Here is a 22,227-nt window from a genome sequence, read left to right as displayed (position 1 = left end):
AACAGACTATCTCTGTCTTTAAAAAATGTATTTAGTCACCACTTGTATTACAGTTGAGTGTACTAATGTATGAAAGATGGGTTCAAGTGTACTAGTGCTAACTGAATAATTAAAAAAAACAACAACAACAACAACAACAAAAAACAGAGATAGTATGTTAAAAGTGCATTTTAGTTCATATCATTGGTGTCCCACAATAGCAGTTGAGTAAACTTAGATGATCTTACGTTTATCTTAAGAAGTACTAAAGAATAATTTTTAGTATTAAGTACAAAATTAGAGTGCGAAAATAGAGCACTTTATTATGGAAGTGCACTTTTCTTCACCTGGGAAAGCACTACTCCACTATTGTTATAGTATTATTAGGGGACATTCTCATTTTCTGTAGTTGATTATGAAGTATTATCCTAGTTTACTATGCATGTCACAATGTACTATTTCAGATTTTTTTACCTGAAGTTTTGTATTAATAATGTATAACGTGTAACATAATTAGATAAAGTAATATTTCACTTACTTGAGGTTCAATGTACCAGTTGTTTTCTCTTGTGCAGCCCATTATCCCTTCAAACTTGTAGGCTGAGTACAGCATCAGCACATGAAGAAGCAGCATCATGATGAGAGATGATGAGAGATGATGAATTATCAAGTTCTCTGCAGGAACAACAGCCACATGTGATACTCTTTTATAACAGTTTATACTGTATAATATTTAAATAACATTTAAACACTTACCTTCAATTATTTGTAGTAGTAGTAAAAGATTAAGATATTATAGATTTTGTGAATGTAGTTAAAGTATGTAAGAAACTTGATTTAAATACCTTCTGTGTATCAAGTAAGTGTATTCTATTATTTGATAATCAAATAATAATGAATTAAGTGTGTATGGTCTAATTTTGGTTTAAAAATATTACAGTACATACCGACACCTAAGGCAAGGAAACACTGCTGTTGCGGTGAGATGGGTGAGTATTTCTAACCTCCTGCTTTTTCATTCAGCATTTTTAAGGAATGATGAGGAACACTTTTAAGGAAATGAGCAGAGGCACACAAACCTGATCAACCGCATATCTCCCTACGGCTTCAATACATAGTTAAACAAAGGTCCACTTAACAAACATGTGTTTGTTTATAAAAACTGAAAGCTAACTTTTAAATGTATTGATATCTGATGTTTGTTACTGGATATAGAATGTAACAGCTCTATAGATCTAAATCCACCTGACATGCTCTTTTTGCTGAGTGGCAGAACGGCTGAACAACATCACAGTCGAAAGACACAGTGTTCATTTTGGTTTCACCGCTGGTTTATTTTCTAGTCATGCATAGATCCTTGTCTGCCTGAATAAGGAAAGACAAGCTTAAGTTTCAGTGACCCATCAGGCTAAAAGTTAGTCCAGAAATTGTGCATAAACAACATTCTGGAGCACAAAGATCAGATGATGCTCCTGACAAATTTCCTACAGCTGCCATATATTGAGCATTATGTTGTTTTTCATTGAGTTATTTGTCTAATCTTTATATTTTGTGTGTTGTGTTTTTTCTTTTTTTTTTTTTATGATTTATTTGTAAAAAAAATCTTTATTTCATATTAGTGGAATATTTAATGCACTTAATTTATACACTTCATAATTGCTTAATTATTAATTACAGTCAAATATATTTGAATGATTTAATAATTCAGCTGATATTTACAATCATTAAGTCAGAAATAATATTAATAAATAAAATGTGAGTTACAGTTTTTGCATTCTTTGTTGGATTTGTAGAGCTATCGAACAACTGAAAAGATAAGTTATAAAGCTTTGTCAAAATTCTCTCTTAACTCATGTTCAGTTTTTTCTTCGGGAGCAATGTTCTTGTTTGTTCCGATAAATCCTCATTCTTGAGCAAAAAGTTCAGATGATGATCCTGACAACTTTCCTACAGCTGCCATGTACTGAGCATTATTTATTTTTTGTCTAATCTTTATACTGTATCTGGACATATATGCCTTTGATGAATCTCATGAAGTTATAATAAAAAATAAAAAAAATAACTATTTCATATTAGTGGAATATTTGATGCACTTAATTTAAACACTTCATAACTGCTTAATTATTACAGTCAAATATATTTTACTGATTTAATAATTCAGCTGATAATTATAATCATTAAGTCAGAAATAATACTAATAAATAAAATGTGAGATACAGTTTTTGCATTCTTTGTTGGATTTGTAGAGCTATCTGTCACAATCGTCAGCTGGAGTGCCCATGAACTCCAGTAGAGGGCACTCCACTCAGGACTCTAGCATTTGGTTTCCTACTCCATTTCCCATAATCCCATGCTTAGGTCTAATCACCACCAGGTGTTCCCCATTTACCGCTCCCATATATATATTGTTTTTGGACTCTCAATGATTGCGAAGTGAGGAGGTTGATAAACTTGCAAAACAAACACTGAAACACAATAGAATATTACAAGTTCCATATAGTAAATCTGAAGCTAAAACATTCATTAAAGCATATGCAAGATCAAAATGGCAGGAGTATTGGGTGGATCAAGATAAAGGGAGGCATTTATATAATATACAACCAGAAGTGGGTATAGGAAGGACAGAGTGTAGGAGTATAAGAGAAGAAAGTATAATTACACGGTTAAGAATAGGACACACTGGGCTCAATTCTTCATTGAAGATAATAGGGAAACATCCAACAGGGAACTGCCAATATTGCAGTCGTTTAGAAACTGTAGAGCATATTTTATTTCAGTGCACAAAGTACAACCAAGAAAGAAAACCAGCTTTTTCAGTTTTCTCAGAAGTGTCAATCAGAATAATTTTACAATGCAAGGTTTATTAGGGAAAGGATCCAGTAAACATTCATCAATTTGTTATTAAGTTTCTTAGAGACACAGGCTTAGCCTGTAGGATTTAAATGTTTTTTTTTTTTTTTTTTTTTTAAAGATCCAATATCTCCTGATTCACACTCCAGCCCAGTCGGTGGCGGTAATGCACCGTTAAGTTGGTTTGCCAACCGCCATAAAAAACAAAAGAAGAAGAAGAAGAAGAATGATTGCGAAGTCTTGTTCTAGCCCAGTCTGTCAATTCCGAGCGGGTCTCCTTGTGTTTGTTCCTCCCGTGTCTCCTTGTGTTTGTTCCTCCCGTGTCTGACTTTGGATTGTTTATACTGCCTGTGATTCTCTGCCGCCTGCCCTGACCTCTGCCTGGTTGCTGTTGCTGTTTCTGGACATCCCTTGACGCTTGATGCTGTTCCTGATTTCTGCCTGTCTGACCATTCTTTAATAAACTACTGCTTATGGATCTGAACGTCTTTGACTCCACGTTACACTATCGAACAACTGAAAAGATAAATTATAAAGGTTTGTCAAATCTTTCTCTTATCTCATGTTCAGTTTTTTCTTCGGGAGCAATGTTCTGATAAATCCTCCTGAGATTTGACAGTTTTTATGGTCGTCCAAGCAGCTGAATCCTCAACCAATGATAAAGAATGAAATGTAAAAGGCCAAAGTCAGCTCTATAAATATTACAGTATACCAAAAGGAAGGATACACTGGTGTTGTAGTGATGGGTGAATATTTCTAACCTCCCGCTTTGTCATTCAACATATGAACACTTTTTTTGTGATTATAATTTTTATTTAGAATAACTGAAGTGAGTTACGGAGCAGTACAGAATAACGTCAATGATATAACAAAAAAAGGAAAAAGTGATACATGTGTCCATATACAAACACACATAGGTAAACACGTTCAAACATACAGAGATATGCTTGGATACATAAAAACATAAATAGTGTTTTTACTGTTGATGGAAAAAAAATAAAATAAATAGAAAAGAAATGAGCAGACCATGGGAGCAAGTTATCAGATAGTTGAACAGATCTCAATTCAAAATAATTATTTTAAAGCTTGGGTCATATCACTCCAGCAGGAATATGTACACTTTTAAGGAAATGTACTATGAGCAGAGGCACACAAACTTGATCCACTACATATCTCCCTATAGCTACAATACACATTAAAACAAAGTTCATTAAATCCACCTAAAAAGCTTTGTTGTTTATAAAACATAAAAGTTAATGCTTTGAAATAAATGATTTCTGATGTTTGTCGCTACATATAGAACATAGCGGCTCTATTTTCTGCTGAAATGGTCTTTTAGCCAGGTGGCAGAAGGGCTGAACACTCACAGTTGAATGACATGGTGACCATTTTGGTATCATCGTTAATTTATTTTCTAGTTAAACAAATTTATCAAGGGTGCTGTTCAAGCTAAGGTTTCAATGACACATCAGGACAAAGGTTTTCTGTTTTTTCCAGATCATGTGCATGAACAACATTCTAGAGAAATAATATCCATATATTGAGCATTTAATCATTCTGTATTCCATATTAGTGTGATATGATGCACTTTACTTGTGACCCTGGACCACAAAACCAGTCTTAAGTCGCTGGGGTGTATTTGTAGCAATAGCCAAAAAAACATTGAATGGGTCAAAATTATAGATTTTTCTTTTATGCCAAAAATCATTAGGATATTAAATAAAGATCATGTTCCATGAAGATATTTTGTTAATTTCCTACCATAAATATATCAAAACTTACATTTTGTTTAGTAATATGCATTCCTAAGAACTTCATTTGGACAACTTTAAAGGTGATTTTCTCAATATTTAGATTATTTATTTTTTATTTTTTTTTGCACCCTCAGATTCCAGATTTTCGAATAGTTGTATCTCAGGCAAATATTTTCCTAACAAACCATACATCAATGGAAAGCTTATTCATTCAGCTTTCAGATGATGTATAAATCTCAATCTCGAAAAATCTACCCTTATGACTGGTTTTGTTGTCCAGGGTCACATTTATACACATTAAAATTGTTTTGATTATTCATTACAGTCAAACACATAAGCTGTAAGACAATGGTTCAATAAAGCTTAATTTTGAAAGAGCATTTTTATTTATTTAATTTTCGTTTCTTTGCTGGGGGTTCTGTAGAGTAATCAAACAACTCAAAAGATGCGACATTATAATGCGTTGCCAGCTCTTTCTTTAAATCCACCTCAGATTTATTTTCAGGAGCATTGTTCTTATTCTTTCCAATAAATCTTCCTGAGACCTGACATTTGTTATTGTTGTCTAAGCAGCAGTATGCAGTCCAGAAATGACTAGGCACTGTCACTCTATTGTTTATGTTTTTAGTACCAGGTACCACCCCTGTCACAATGTAAACAGAATAATTATTTGGTAGACATTGATTGGACAGTTCTTCTGCAATGTCTTTTTCTAGTACCCTCCACTGACCTCGATTAAAAGAGGGGTTTTGTGGAGCAGCATTGGTGAGAGTGAAGGTGGCATTAGCACAGCCCTGTGAGTTTGCCTGGAAGACTGGTTCCAGATGACCTTTGTCATGGTCAGACTTCATATAATCTCTTTTGAGAGCTTGATGGTCTCCACGTCCTTGTTTTTTCACATCTTTCTCGAATTGCATGTTTGGTGATGCATTATTGTCGTCAAGCTGCAATAGTGAATCAATTGAGAGCATGAGTTTAAAGACAGTTCATATTAGATTAAAAAAAATCATGCTAATTAATATGTGACATCTGTCTGCAATCACTTTTAGGCCAAATCTATTTATCTATTGTTCTTCCTTATAGTTAGACACATTAATTACCACCCTTCCACATGGCTCCTTCTGCTATTCAGCATTGAAATGTACTACACATGTAATATATCTGTCACATCTGTTTTAGATTTTGTTCATGTTCATGTTTTTATAAACATTATTTTGAAGTTGTGTCCATAGTCTAGTGTCTAGTAATTTATCTTACATATTGTTGTTGGTTTTTTTTTAATTTGTATTTTTTTGAAATATACAGGCTGGAATTATTCACTAATTAAGAAAGTTTTTATTATTAAGAATTCTTTAAAACTAACCTGTCCAGCAGGGTTTTCTGCAGTGTTTTACAGACCATCAGGGTGCCACCCATGAACATGTGGCACATGATGATGTCAGCGCAACTCTGCATGAAAGCTGCCACAGCGGCGGGCTGGAAGGTCCCATGTCGAGAAACTAAACACAGATGCCGCAGATGGTGACACTGACTGAGTGCTTCAAAAAATGCAGTATTCGCATTAAAATAGGGCTGCTCCAGCCTGCAGTTTCACACATATACAAACGGTTAATAAAAGCAGGCGTTATAGGGCTAAAACAGTCTGTTAAAATGATTAATAATAAATGTATTATTATTATTACTTACACTACCAGTCAAAAGTTTTTGAACAGTAAGGTTTTTAATGTTTTTTAAAGAATTCTCTTTTGCTCACCAAGCCTGTATTTATTTGATCCAAAATACAGCCAAAGCAGTAATATTGTGGAATATTTTTACTATTTAAAATGACAGCTTTCTGTTTGAATACATTTTAGAATGTAATTTATTCCTCTTATCAAAACTAAATTTTCAGCATCATTATTCCAGTCTTCAGTGTCACATGATTCTTCAGAAATCATTCTAATATGCTGATTTGCGGTTCAAGAAATTTTTATTATTATTATTATTATTATTATTATCAATATTTAAAACAGTTGAGTAAGTTTTTTTTTAGGATTCTTTGATGAATAGAAAGCTCATCATTTTTCTGAAATAAAAAGCTTTTTTGGGGGGTGGGGGGATTATAGAAATTAATACCTGTATTTAGCAATACATTTATGTTTATGTATATTTATGTTTAATGTTTAGCACACATTAATGTAAGAATTAAATGCAAGTCTACGATTAGATTGTTGACTATATTTTGTGCATGGACTGTGCAGTGGCACGTGTATTCACCTTAAATCCCTGAGTTGTGTACAGTAGGAAAGAGCCTTCAGCAGGGCCTGCGTGTAGTTCATGGTCTTTAAAGATCCAAGATTTGCCAGTGATAATAAACTAAGATCCTTGCACCCCTGAACCAGCTCAATCAGTCCTGTCACCTTCAGAACTCCCGGTAAGTGAGCGAGGGTAAGCTTACGCAAAAATTTCATCCCTCTCAAAGCAGCTAACTCACCATCTCCGACATTGTAGGACCAGGGGCACGCAGCGGGGTTCTTGCGGATGGCCGGCTCATTCTGCGGCGTGGCAGAGGAAAACCCTGCACCAATGAGCTCCAGCCCTTGAAGCAGAGACTGAATGCACAAGCCTCTATCCTCCCGCTCTTCTCCCTGACCCACGGTGACCTCGGTTGTTGGTCGATATGTGGGCACACCAATGCGGCTGTTCTTTTAAAGCCCGAGAAGTAGTGATCTTGAGAAGAGGTCTGTGTGGGGGTCTTGAATGTTCACAGGTGCTGAAGGGGACTGTGCCAAGGCACACACCGGAAGTGCCAAAGAGCACAAGGCAGCGAGACGCCCTAAAGCGGCAAACAAGTGTCCATCCTGCCCAGTGGGAAGAGTGTAGTGGTAGTGCGTGGCATATAAATTAAGGTGAATAAGATGCGGGCAACATTCAGTAAGTGCTTTGACACTCTCTGCATCCATCTCCTCCTCACCTTTCCCACAGCTCTCGGCATGAGGGTCCTCGGCCACAGCCGCGCAAGTTGAGACTCTTTAAGCATGTGAGGTCACGACCCGCACTAAGGAGCACATGTAGAGAATTGAACCCAGGAGATGAACAGCGTGAGACATTGAGGTAAGAGGGGCAGCCATGCGCCAAGACCCGCCCAAGTATAGCACCATCCAACCACGTACATGGAAGCTGGAGAGCACTAACGGTGTTTCCCACCGTAGACGCCATGCTCTCCATTAACGCCATCATTGCAACTCGCCTTGGAGGCATGGGGCCTGGCACAGACAGTACCAGTCCCGTAAGACCCTCTGGGACTCTCATACTGAAAACAGCTAAGTACAGAGCCAACAGAGTGCAAACCTGCGCCAGGCGTGCGGAGAACCAATGCAGGTTCTGATAGTGAGGCATGCTGCTCTGGCCCACCATCAGCTGCGTGCAACCACCTGCTTCCCTCCAGCCCTCGCTGGCCTCTAGATAGAGGTGCAGGCGGTGTAGGGCACTACAGCATGGCACCACTCCTTACGAGGGTGTCAGCAATGTCTGCTTGAGCTCCTGCAGTTGTGCCAAAGCAGACTTATCCTCGGCGCTCAGCTGATGGAGGTCAAACCCCAGCCCCACATCCAATGGCAGTGAGTGTAGAGAGAGAGGTCAGCAGAAGCGAGAGGCGAACTGAAGTCAATCGACAGGCTGAAAGGTCCAGACTGACCAGAGCCTTACAGCGGGTCACCTGATCCACCGTAGAGCCGGTCAACCAGTAGCAGCCGCTCAGGTTTAAAGTCTGGATGTCGCCAGAAAGGTTCTTCAAGAGCTGCTTCACAGCATCGTCATTTGTCTGTGAATAGGAAGCAATGCAAAGGTAAGATTTTCACATCTTGGTTCCCAATTCTGTTTGTCAACCTTTTAAAACCTGTCAGACAGGTAAAATTATCTAACTAGCTAAAATAGATTAGTTTTTTGTTTAATTGCAGTAATTAATTGAGGATATTGGTGGCATATATTTATAAAATTATAATATATGATAACAGTATAATTCCTAGTAATTATTGCATTTTTTTCGATGTACATTTGTTGTAGGTGGAAGAAATTTAATTATGTGTGAAAAAATTTACAAAAATAATTAACATGTTTATTAATTGTATAGTAAATGTTATTAATTGGATAATACTTAATAACTTTATAATTATTATAATATATTAATTGCTGAAATATATATTAAATAACAAACATACAAATTTTACATTTAAAAATTAGACAAGCAATATTTTAAATGTAAACATAAATGTGTACATTTAAATTCACAAAAAAATTACAATGTATGATTTTGATTTAACAAAGAAAATGCTGGCAGGACAAACGGAAAAATACTGGCCCAAACATGCAAAAACTGTTGAACCCTGATCAGGCATCAAAACATTATAATGTTCTGGAACCTCAGATGGAATATATTGATTTTGGGGAAAATGTACCCCTTCACCCTAATCAAACCATTGTTTGTCAGAAATACTGTTCATGAGAGACAGTAAAAGTGTGTGTGTGTGTGTGTGTGTGTGTGTGTGTGTGTGTGTGTGTGTGTGTGTGTGTTTCAAGCTTACTGTGTATTCTTTATGCAGGTGTACATGGGCTCTCAAGCTCTTGTCCAGACAGAGAGTTTGAAGTTTCCGGCACACTTGACTCACATTGAGCATCAAGTCATGGCTTGGAATGAATCGCAGGATATTCAGTAAAATCTCATCTGAGAAGTCTGAGATAGTGACAGATGTATGGGAAATGCTGTCTGAGCAGTACAGAGCCTGGAGAGCAGCAAGAAGAAACAGTTATTCATACATGACACTAATTTGACTGGATTGAGCTCTTTTTTTTTTTTTAATCAAGAGTTGTTTATTAAATATGACGGTGAAGTCCTACATCCTCAGCTTCTAAGTAATCAGAATCAGAATCAGAATCAGAAAGTGCTTTATTGCCAAGTATGCTTACGCATACAAGGAATTTGTTTTAGTGACATAAACTTCCAGTACACAGAGACAACAGCAACAAAAAACAAATTGCAAATAAATAAATTGTATGAACAGTTGTGCTATAGATGACAATGGAATAGAATAGAGTAAGATGCAGAGATGTACTTGGATAGAGGGGTAACAAATAAATATAAGAATATTGCACATTTTTGCATAAGTGGTGAACATTTAACTGTTCATGAGGTAATGTTATTGAATTTGTATGCTAATGTTATTACAATACAGTGCTGGGGGCATCACTTCTCAAACTCTGCAGAGTCTAGAGTCAGAGTGGCGCTCCCAGGCCGAAGGCTTCTAGTGGAAAGCGGCTCTGCAGACCGTCATTTTAACTGGATAGTTTTCGTCGTAAATGTCCTGATGCCCTAAGGCCTATGACTTTTTTGAGGGCCAGCTTCCTCTGGGGAAGAGCAGTGTACACTGCATTACACAATGCCCGTCTCTCTTCAGTGCCCTCAGGAGATCAGTCTGCCAACCCTGCCAGTTTTCCAGGGCACAGCGGTCTCCGGCAAGTACTTCTCTCAGTTACTGCCCGGAAACATAGCGGTACTAAGAGGCTCGCTAACGGTCATCCCCTGCAGGTCTGCTGCATCAGGGCAATGAGCTTATGCCTCTAGGCACACCAGAGGTCAGTCTCGCGAGACTGGTTCCCTTTGGAGGTCACACGGCGGTGTGGGAGCCCCTGCCAAGTGTGCTTCATTGGGTCCTGCCCCAAACAGGCTCTGGTCTAGTCTTCCTAGCAGATGACGTGGGTCTGAGGACCGTCATTTTTAATAGGAGACTTCAGTTATGAGAGTCTTGATGCTGTGGCTCAGGACCTCGGAAAGCAGGCCCCTTCGGGGAAGAGCTTTGTACACTGCATTTGGGTCGTTTTATTTCTCATAGATTTCTGCTCGTTCTAAATCAGATACAGATAAAGTGGCACAGTAAAGATTACTTTTATATGAATGCATTAGTGAGAGCGATTGTGTGCGTGAATTAATTTTACATGGCAGCATCTCTCTAGTAGTAGAGAAGCTGTGGCATTTAGTTATTAACAAATATATGCATGAACTTTTCTGTTTCTAAGCTATTTTATTGAGAAATCACAGAACAGCGTTGACAGTACATTTTCCACGCTGAATGATTCTGTGCACGAGTGATCTGCATGACGTACGATCTGCTGTCTGTAGCCTATGTGTGTGTGTTACAGTGCAGCAGCGCATTAGATTAGAACAGCAATTAACTTACCTGTACAATGAGCTGTTTAGAATGTGCATTTTCACGTTTAATTTCGAGCATCCAGTAATATAATCACACATGACTTGTGGACCTTTCGAAGTATACATTTTTTTATGCTGGCCAAAAAATGTTGTTTGACTGATATGTTAAAATCACTATACAGTTTTCTTTTTTATGTTATGGGCAGGTAAATCTGAAAGTGGAAGGATTTACATTTCACACAGATCATGTCAGATGTGGGCAGTGGAATGGGGAAAAGACTGTTTTTTTTTTTTTTTTAAATTTGAACTTCATTTATTTTTAGCAGCGCATTTTAGAATGCAAGTGCAGCGCTCAAACACATCCATAGGGAGTTTACATAAAAAAACAACAAGCAGTGTAATGGAAAAACATTCTGTGTGTGAATGGCCCGTAAGAGTCTAAGATTTGATGCCACTGATCTTGCAAACTTTGCCAAATATAGAGACTATTTTCGCAGCCTGGGAAGCCCCCCCCCCAATAATCATCCCATAATTTACTGTTGTTTTTCACTGTATCTGTCAATAAAAGAGTGAAAAGGGTATTAAAATTGGAAGTTGTCATTCTGAGAAAGCCTGTGCTTGTAGGTTTTGTTGATGAAGTTTGCTGGTCGTTTAACAATTGCAGTAGGCTATTTCCATGACCAGTTCAGAGTCAAGACCTGTAACTCCAGTAAAATATAGTTTATATTCAAAATCCATTATAATTAAATATTACCTGATTTTCTTCTAATAAATTAAACTCCAAATTCTCACTTTTTTGTTGCTGTTTGTTTTCCTCCATTGATGTTGGTTAAAATATAGAGCCCTGCAATCGTCACAGACAGCTTGGTACAATTTATATGTTTCTCTTTATTAAAATTTACCATATTATTTCTTTTACTTTTTACAGCTGTTGCACTTTGTGAAATGTCCCTAAGGATAATCAGAAAATTATCAGTATGTTTACTTTTTTTATATACAGTGTCGTCTAATACAGTCAGTCAGATACTATATAAAGTAACAAAATCTGAGTATGTAATCAAGTGCAAAAGCAAATAAGTATCCAGTACAAGCAGTTTGCAGTATTATTTTTTTTTACTAGCGGTATTATTAGACTTTAATAGTTTTACAGTTATGACATTATAATGATAAAATGTAAAGTCAAATCATTTTCATTATAATTTTACAGACAATTGTCATTGACAACGTATCATTCAATATTGAAACTTTTTTACTGAAGCAAATGTTGAAACAACTTAAAATTGATACAAGCCAACCTCTAAATCAGGTTTGACATCCAGAATTACTGTATTAGTATTAGAAATTATTGTTTTATAATTCTGACAGGAAATATTATAGTGATTAAATGTGTAATGAAATGGTAATCTGCATAAAAGATCACTTAAAATAGTTTATTTTGATGTAACCCCTGTCTGCTTTTGTTATTATTATTGAAACAACTGAAATGTTTTTCCATAAAGGTTTTTCAACTCTTCCTCTAAATCAGACTCACTCATTTTCTGAATATTGGAGTTATTGTCATTGGTTCCAATAACTCCTCCTGAGTCTGAACATCTGTTATTCTGGTCTAAACAGCAGTATGCAGTCCAGAAATGACTAGGCACATTCACTCTGTTGCTGTTATTAGGGTCTGGTACCACCCCTGTCACAATGTATACTGGTTGTGAACTACATGCTGTTTTCAGATGTGTTCCTAGTGATAGTTCTTCATCCCACCAAAAAATTCTGTTGAAACATTTGGCTTGTGGAGCAGCATTGGTGAGAGAGAAGGTGGCATCAGCACAGCTCTGTGAGTTTGCCAGGTAGACTGGTGCCAGATGACCTCTGTCATAGCCAGAATTATCATAATCTCTATTGAGAGCTTGATTGATTCCACGCATATGTATATTCACAGTCCTCCCAAAATCCATGTTTTGTCCTTTATTAGGATCATCAATCTGCAATATTTTATTAAACATAAGAAAAAAGATACACTTGAGATAGCTGTATATAAGAAGAAAAAAAACAACAAAAACAAATTTACATCCATTTATTTTTCAGCTGTTCCTGTGTGTTTCACACAACACTTGTGTGGGAACGCAAGGGAATCTTTTAATTAGTAAACATTTATCCTTCTGTGTTTAATACTCTGTTTATCAAATTAACTGCTTATGTGTTTGGTTTTCAGAATTATTGTCTTTTTTTTTTTATAGAATGTTTCTTGTCAAGTCTTAATGTCAGTGTGACTTACAGCACTCCACAGATGCAATGAACTGCACTACAGACACTTCTTGTCATTATAAAGCACTACTCCACTACTGTTATAGTATTATCAGGGGACATTCACATTTTCTGTAGTTGATTATAAAATATTATCCTAGTTTACTATAAATGACACACTTTCAAGTCTTTCAGCTGAAATTTTTTATTAATAATGTACAGTGTATGTGTAGCATAATTTAAATAAAGTAATATTTCACTTACTTGAGGTTCAATGTACCAACTTTCTATTCTTGTGCAGCCCATTATCCCTTCAAACTTGTAGGCTGAGTACACGGGGATCTTGTTGTGAGTGTCATAGAATGTGGCATAATAAAAATCATTATTTAGAGTTTGGCAGATCTGCTTGTATTGTGATTCATTAAATCTTGTTGGTGATTTTCCATTTGCAAAAAATTGACCACATTCACTCTCAAAATTCTGCACAACTTTTGCCGAACCACTGGAGAGAAGCGACAGCATCAGCACATGAAGAAGCAGCAGCATGATGAAGAGGGTGAGATGATATCAACTTCTCTGCAAGAACAAGAACATGTTATACTTTTTTTACATATCTTCTATAATATCTTATGTATTATTTAAATAATACAGCTACTTACCTTTAAATTTATAGCAGTACACATCAACAATCAATCTATTAACTTATTCCACAAAGAAACAATGTAAAAAATTTGATATTTAACACCTTCTGTGTAGTAAGTAAATTTATATTATTAAATTCTCAACAAATCATAAATAATAAAATCTAAAAGGCCAAAGTCAGCTCTACAAATACTACTACTGGCACCGAAGGCAAGGAAACACTGGTGTTGTAGTGAGTATTTCTAACCTTCTGCTTTGTCATACGTGAACATTTATATAATGTAATATCAGCAGAGGCATACAAATTTGATCCACCATATCGCCCTCTACCTTGCCTATTTAAACAAAGTTTCTTATGTCCAAAGCTCAAGTTGACCTCTGTAATAGTTTTTTATATATCCTCCATTGACAGCTTGATAGTGTCCACACAGTTTTACAGTATATCCACAGATGCCATGTTTGGTCATTCTTTAAAGGGGTCATATGATGCGATTTCAAATTTTCCTTTCTCTTTGGAGTGTTACAAGCTCTTGGTGAATAAACGAGATCTGTAAAGTTGCAAAGACTTAAGTCTCAAATCCAAAGAGATTTTCTTTCTAAAAGTTGAGACTTGTCCACGTCCCCTCGAACGGGTCTTCCTAACACACCCCCACATCTCTACGTCACTATGGGGGAAGATTAGCATAACACTGCCCAGATGTTCACACAGAGAAAGAAGATGCTTTGTGTTTCACTGTGAAAGCGAAACTACTTTGTTTGGCCTTCCAAAAGAGGACGATATCCGCTTCGTCGTGCCTGGGGCTGATCCGTGCTGGTCACTGAGAAAATACATCAATTTAGTGCAGAAGATCGCCAAATCTGCTTTCACCGTGGACGAAGTGGAGTCCAGCCCATGGTCATCACATGTGGTTGCTGTTAGCTCAAGATACGCTCCTTCATAGAATCCGCCTAAAGCCACCCGCCTCCGCTCACTCAACTGGCCGTGGCTCACTCTAGGCCTCCTGCCTCCGCTCACTCAAGGCTGCGGTGTGTGAAGCTGTTTCGTTGTGAAAGTGAAACTACTTTGTTTTTGCCTTCCAAAAGAAGACACGACTAGAAATCATGTTTATATCACGTTTATAATGGTTTTTATGTTTATGTCTCGTTGCTCCGGCCGACAGGGGATCACAATATGTTAAGGGGCGTAACATTTATGTCACATGCTTGAGGTATTCGGCCAATCACAATGCGCTGGATAGCTGGCCAATCACAGCACACCTCACTTTTCAGAGAGATGAGCTTAGTAAAAATCGATGCGTTTCAGAAGGCGGGGCATAGATGAGAAACAATTATGTACAGTATGTGGAAAATAATGTGTTTTTTAAACCTTGAACCGCATAAAACATTTAATTACACCAAATACACAAAATAATGTTCTGTTTAGCAGCATCATATGACCCCTTTAATATCATTAAGCTGCAATATTATATCAAAAGAAAGATAAGTTTGAGCTAGAAAAAAAAAACAAGTACATCCCTGTTCACAAGCATTCATCTTATCCGGTGACACAAGAGACATTTGATTGAGCACACACATGCTAGACTATCCATCTCACTTTTACTTCAGAAACTTCTTGTCATTCTTACTAAAGCACAATTCCAGTATTAAATTGTCATGGATGTTATATCATCAGAAGTATTACATAGTATTACATGCCAATTATCAGGGATATTTCAGAAATGGATTGTAAAATACTTTATTACTGGAGTGATCATTCACCATCCCTTAAAAGAAATGTCCCTCTACAGGTGTGGTATGGAGACAAAGACAATGACAAGAGGCAGTACGAAAAAAAAAAAAAAGCTTCAGCATCACTTAAAAAATGAAGAGATTATGTTAAAGGGACACTCCATCCCAAAATGAAAATTTTGTCATTAATCACTTAACCCCATGTCGTTCCAAACTATGTTCATCTTTAGAACACAATTTAAGATATTTTGGAGGAAAACCGGGAAGCTTTAATCCCAGAATGTTAATTAATATGCAAATTTAGTTCTGTTCACTGTATATTTTGAATAGTATGGAAAGATTACTTTTCAAGTTACTGATAATAATAATTTAAATGAACCCACAAAGCAAGTCAATTGATAAAAGGCTTTTATGCTTTGCATTTTCTTTGAACTATATACTTAGTATCTATTTATTACCCATAATTCACCACATTCAGAATTGTCATAAATGATTCTCCCACACACCCATCTATCCCTCCACTCAATAATATTATAATTTTTCGGTATGTTTTGCTTGGCACACCTTCACAATTATGAGCAACAAACTCTTCAGAACAAGTGTTTCGTTATTACTCTGAATACAGTAACTCACACATGACTCACACAAATTTAAAATCCTCCTGACATACAGAAGAAGGGATAGTCCATTAAAAAATGAAAATTCTGTCATCGTTTACTAATCTTCATGTTAGTCCAAACCTGAATGAATTTCTTTCTTTTGTTGAACGTTGTTGAAGAATGTTTGTAACCAAAGAGTTTTTGGTTGAAAATAATATCATGGAAATCAATGGCTACCAGCAACAGGTTTCCCTTTAAAAAGCTATGTCAACCTGATTTAATCCATATTATTAATTAATTCACAATTTAAGTTGATTCAGCGATAACAGTAAATAATAATTTTGTAAATAATTTTTATGGCTTGATGTTATTGTTTAGGTTACCATTTTTTTCTGTATACTTAAAACAGGCCTGGAGTGATGTGTATGTGTGTTAGTCATACTACTAAACATATTGCATGAACCCCCAAAATGACACCCCAATAATGTGTCACTTTAGAAGTCCATCTACAAATACTAGAGTACATCCTGGCACCAAAGGCGAGGAAACACTGGTGTTGTAGTGAGTATTTCTAACCTCCTACTTTGTTATACATGAACACTTTTAAGATAATGTAATATTATCAGAGGCATACAAATTTGATCCACCATATCGCCCTCTACCATGCATATTTAAACAAAGTTTCTTATGTGCAAAGTTCAAGTTGACCTCTGTAATAGTTTTTGATATATCCTCCATTGACAGCTTGATAGTGTCCACATAGTTTTACCATTATATCCACAGACCCCACAGATGCCATGTTTGGTCCTGTTTTAATATCATTAAGTTGCAGTATTATATCAAGAGAAAGGTATGCTTCAGCTAAAAAAAAAAAAACTACATCCCTGTTCACAAGTATTCATTTTATCCTGCGACACAACAGACATTTGATTGAGCACAAACATGCTAAAGGCTACTAATAAATTTTCATCCACCAGTTTTATTCGGAGTGTATCTCTTTTAATTTTTATTCACAAAATGTATATAGTTATTTGCATAAACAAGGAATTATTTTTCATTGGCTTCATTTTGTTATTTTCCCATTCTTTATTCTCCCATACCTTTTTTTTCCCCCTTTGGAGGGGGTGGCACCTGTTGACCCTTTCCCAGTGATGACCAAGATGCACCACAGATGGCCACCCTGTTGTGGATTTGTACTTTATACATGCAGGTGGCACACACACATAAAATGTTCTTTCTTTTTCAGTAATGAAAATTAATTTAAATACAAATTAATTTGTTCACAAGATGGCACCATAGGGTGTCAATTCACATGACAGCCAGAGAAAAAATGCTTTAACAAAAGAGACCGAAACATGTGCAATCTACAATAACAGCGGATTCCTATGACATTGTTTGAAGAGGTTAGAAAGTACATACATTTTACAACATAGTCTAAAATTTTACAAAGATGTAAAATGGGTTATAACTCCTGGCAAGAGACTGCCCAAACATTGAGCAAAGATGAGACTTTCTTTCAAGAAAAAAGAGAGAGAAAAAGAAAATCAATACATTTTTTTAAAATCTTAAAACATGTAAACTCATTCAAACATATCTAAAGATATACTTGAATACATAAAAACATAATATATATATCTAGTATAGTATATATCAGATTTATATTATAAAATATTACAATTTTTTTATAATATATAAATCAAATATAAACACCTAACTAAAAATTATAGCAACGCAAGTCCAAGATCACGTTATTAACCTATTCAAGAAACAATGATGTGAGAATGTAAGAAACTATTATATCTTCAATGTAGTAAGTAAATATATACTATTAATTACTCAACAAATAATAAAGAATAAAATGTAAAAGACCAAAGGCAGCTCTATAAATATTACAGTACATACCGACACCAAAGTCAAGGATACACTGGTGTTTTAGTGAGATGGGCGAGTATATGCCCAGCTGGTGGAACGACCTCCCAATCTCAATTCGAACAGCTGAGTTTTTACTCATTTTCAAAAAACATCTAAAGACTCATCTTTAAAAAAATAAAATAAAAAATAAAAAACCTGGCTACGTGTTCTGTACTAGACTAACTGAGACTTGTCATGGCCCTTGTATACTGTTGTTGTTTTCTTGTTGGTCTGATTGCTTCTGTTGTTCTCATTTGTAAGTCGCTTTGGATAACAGTGTCTGCTAAATGATTAAATGTAAATGTATTTTTAACCTCCTGGTGTCATTCAACATATGAACACTTTTAAAATAATGAGGCACACAAATTGATCCAAAAAATACTGTAGAAAAGGGATCTGCACACTGTTATGCTCTCTTTATTTCAAGAAGTTAAAACCAGCAATGTTTCGGTTGCTTGTTTTTGGATGTGCATATTTAGATTTTTCTTTACACAAACTTGATCCTCCACGATTTTCCCTATGGTTACAATACATATTTAAACTAATTTCCTTAAGTCCACTTAACAGGTGTGTTTGATTATGAAAACAAACATTTAAAGTAAACAATATATGACGTTTAGAGGTCAACCGATGTATCGGTTTTGCTGATTAATCGGCACCGATAGTTGATTGCTGGAGTAATCGGTTATAGGCAAAAATTCATGCTGATAGTTTTCCGGGTTGCGTCCATTGCTGATGCAGGTAAAAGGGTCTGTTTTCCTTATACAGTGCGAGAACGGCCTCTAGTGGTTGAAATCAGACCCGGATTTAAATACAGCTTACAGAAAATCTTGGCCTGCCACAGAGCGCCATTCACATAGTTTTCCGTTAAATTACATTATTCGCCTGAATCGTTGTTAATGTAAATAATGAATATTATATTGAGCATTTTCATCGAAACGTTTGTCTTTCTGTGGCTCTAATAATTTACAGAGCTATAATATAGATCACTCTTTCTGTTTGCTCTGTTTTTTTTAAACACTGAACATCAAACTTATCTATGCCTCATTGTTCATTCTTGAAGTAAACTTGTGTTCAGTTGGTGAATAAATAAACTGTTTTAGACAGCTAGCAGCTTGAGTTGAACGCGACGCGCCCAGAGTGTGTGTGATACCGGTGCCTCTGCTCTTTTATTTTGATTAGATAATCATTAAGTGCCGTCTTACTAAATGAGGACGAAAACACATGAACAATATCTCCAGAACTGCTATCATGAAGAGAGTCACTTCATGAGCATTTGACTGTTTGATTTGAGCAAAAGCATCATATCACATGCACAGAACTGTAAAGATATTCACGGCAACCCGTCAAAATAAAAGTCCGGTTTTGAAGTCTATTTTTCAGTAGAATGTACATACTACTACTACTAAAATGACACAAACATTATTTTTAAGGAATAATCACACATTATTTCTTATATTGTTTTAATTTAAATAGTAAATCCACTTTGTTTGCCAAAAAAGTTTGCTTATTTTTCAGTAATTAAAAGATAAACTTTTATTCAATTGATGTGAAAATGTATATGTTTCATGATTTTAATTAATTAGATTTGCTTTATGATTAATAAAATTTAATTTAACTATTAAAAAGGAGTGTAGAAAAATTAAAATCGAAAAAACTGAATCCAGAAAAAATAACGGAATTTCGAAATAAATAAAATGGAATTTAGGAAAAAAATTCAACAGATTTCATAGGGCCCTATTAAAGTGTGGAAATTTCAACATTTACTATTACTATTATAATTATTACTTTCATTTTTACTGGTACTACTACAAACCCGATTCCAATAAAGTTGGGCACTGTACAAATTGTGAATAAAAACGGAATGCAATGATGTGGAAGTTTCAAATTTCAGTATTTTATTCAGAATACAAGATAGATGACATATCAAATGTTTAAACTGAGAAGATGTATAATTTTAAGGGAAAAATAAGTTGATTTTAAATTTCATGGCATCAACACATGTTTACCACTGTGTGGCATCCCCTCTTCTTTTTATAACAGTCTGCAAACATCTGGGGACGATGGAGACAAGTTGCTCAAGTTTAGGAATAGGAATGTTGTCCCATTCTTGTCTAATACAGGCTTCTAGTTGCTCAACTGTCTTAGGTCTTCTTTGTCGCATCTTCCTCTTTATGATGCAGGAAATGTTTTCTATGGGTGAAAGATCTGGACTGCAGGCTGGCCATTTCAGTACCCAGATCCTTCTTCTACGCAGCCATGATGTTGTAATTGATGCAGTATGTGGCCTGGCATTGTCATGTTGGAAAATGCAAGGTCTTCCCTGAAAGAGACGACGTCTGGATGGGAGCATATGTTGTTCTAGAAATTGGATCTACCTTTTAGCATTGATGGTGCCTTTCCAGATGTGTAAGCTGCCCATGCCACACACATTCATGCAACCCCATACCATCAGAGATGCAGGCTTCTGAACTGAGCGCTGATAACAACTTGGGTGGTTGGCTTGGGTCTTTGACCTCTTTAGTCCTGATGACATGGCGTACCAATTTTCCAAAAAGAATTGGTAATCCTCTGCCCATCTTGACTTCTGAGAGACACTGCCACTCTGAGAGGCTCTTTTTATACCCAATCATGTTGCCAATTGACCTAATAAGTTGCAAATTGGTCCTCCAGCTGTTCCTTATATGTACATTTAACTTTTTCCGGCCACTTATTGCTACCTGTCCCAACTTTTTTGGAATGTGTAGCTCTCATGAAATCCAAAATGAGCCAATATTTGGCATGACATTTCAAAATGTCTCACTTTCAACATTTGATATGTTATCTATATTCTATTGTGAATAAAATATAAGTTTATGAGATTTGTAAATTACTCCATTCCTTTTTTACTCACAATTTGTACAGTGTCCCAACTTTTTTGGAATCAGGTTTGTACTATAAGTATGGTTCAGTACTGTTTTTTTTTTTTTTTTTTTTTTTTTTTTTTTTTTAGTATCCATTTTACAAGCTATCAGTTAATTAATCGGTATCGGCCAGTGGGGTCCAATCTTGCCATCGGTATCGGCAAAATCCATCCAAAAATCAGTCCACCTCTAATGACATTTGTTACAGGATACAGAATATCACAAACTATTGTGGCCCTCTTCACCCAAATACACTTTTGGATTTTTTTATCAGGTGAATGATCACGGTCCTTTTCTTTTTTTTTTTCTCTCAGAATGACTGACTGCACTCAAGTCAGTCCACATGGTGACCATTTTCTACTCATACAGGGGTGCGTTTCCCAAAACCATAGTTGCTAACTAAGTTAACAACTTTGTTGGTTGCAATGCAATTTCCCATTGCCAACCAACTAAGTTGCTAACAGGTTAGTAACTATGGTTTTGGGAAACACACCCCTGATCTTGTTTACTTGAATGAGGAAAAGAATTATCTTAAGGTGTTTTCCAAGCTTAAGTTTTGATAGCACAGGACACAAAGCCAACTCTTCCTGTTCTTCCTGTATCACATTTTCTAAGCTGAATTTGTGCCAAAATTTGTTTTACAGTCCAGTAAGATCTCACAACTACTGGTAATTGTCTTAAAGGAGTGAATACAAACAAATGCAGAAAGTGTTTAACATTTCTCTCTATTGTGTTGAAGTTTTCTGTCACCTTACTGGGAAAATTAACATTTAGCTTTTAAGTATGTGATACAATGTTTCCAGCAATGTTTTTTTTTTTTTTCAGTGTAAATACACGTATGTTGCAATAACATTACAGTGACTGAATGGGACAAGTTTCTGAAGACCTAATGTGTGTCAAACACAGAAGAAAAAAAAAACAACAACTTTATAATATTTACATAATAAATAATGAATTATTAGGTTAGGCATAGATCAGTAACAGCAAACAGGGTTATCAGAGGCGAGACAAAGGCAAAAACTTATGGCAGACAAGAGATCAGGGCAGGCAGCTAGCAGAGTAACAACAGTCCAAAAACAGAGCAGAGGGTCAATAAAAAGCAGGCAGTAAACAATAAAAAATGATAGAAACAGTCCAGGGTCATACACAGAAACCCAATGAAGAAGGCCGTAAACACTCAAATGTCAGCCAGGGCAAAACAAGACTTCACGATGAGAATGTGTGAAAAGGTGGCTTAAATAGTCCCATGAATGTGCATCAGGTGTTCTCCTAATCAGAGTCAGGTATGGAATGATGGGAAATGGAGTTCAGGGAGGAAAGTCAATATTCGGGTGATGGTGGCCTCTGGTGACGATCAGGGGTAACCACAGAGGCAGAATTCATTACATAGAATATAAATAGTGGCCCTATTTTCTGCTGAAATGGTCTTTTAGCCAGGT

At 36.0% G+C, this 22,227-nt stretch overlaps 1 protein-coding gene and 1 pseudogene across 1 annotated transcript; both read right to left on the bottom strand.

Annotated features, from left to right (window-relative positions):
- Positions 1-229: 229 nt before the first annotated feature.
- LOC122135760 lies at positions 230-9,892 on the bottom strand (annotated as a pseudogene).
- A 2,341-nt stretch (positions 9,893-12,233) lies between these two features.
- LOC122135889 (endonuclease domain-containing 1 protein-like) lies at positions 12,234-13,551 on the bottom strand. Its single transcript, XM_042716942.1, has 2 exons — positions 13,270-13,551; positions 12,234-12,743 (listed from the first exon to the last, which is right to left on the bottom strand). Exons 1-2 carry the CDS (start codon positions 13,549-13,551, stop codon positions 12,234-12,236), a joined length of 792 nt encoding a protein of 263 aa, XP_042572876.1.
- Between the last annotated feature and the right edge of the window lie 8,676 nt (positions 13,552-22,227).

Source organism: Cyprinus carpio, chromosome B1, assembly GCF_018340385.1.
Source record: "Cyprinus carpio isolate SPL01 chromosome B1, ASM1834038v1, whole genome shotgun sequence".
Taxonomy (NCBI): Eukaryota; Metazoa; Chordata; class Actinopteri; order Cypriniformes; family Cyprinidae; genus Cyprinus; species Cyprinus carpio.
Note: the sequence above shows the minus strand (reverse complement) of the source record. Positions and strands in the feature narration are given on the sequence as shown.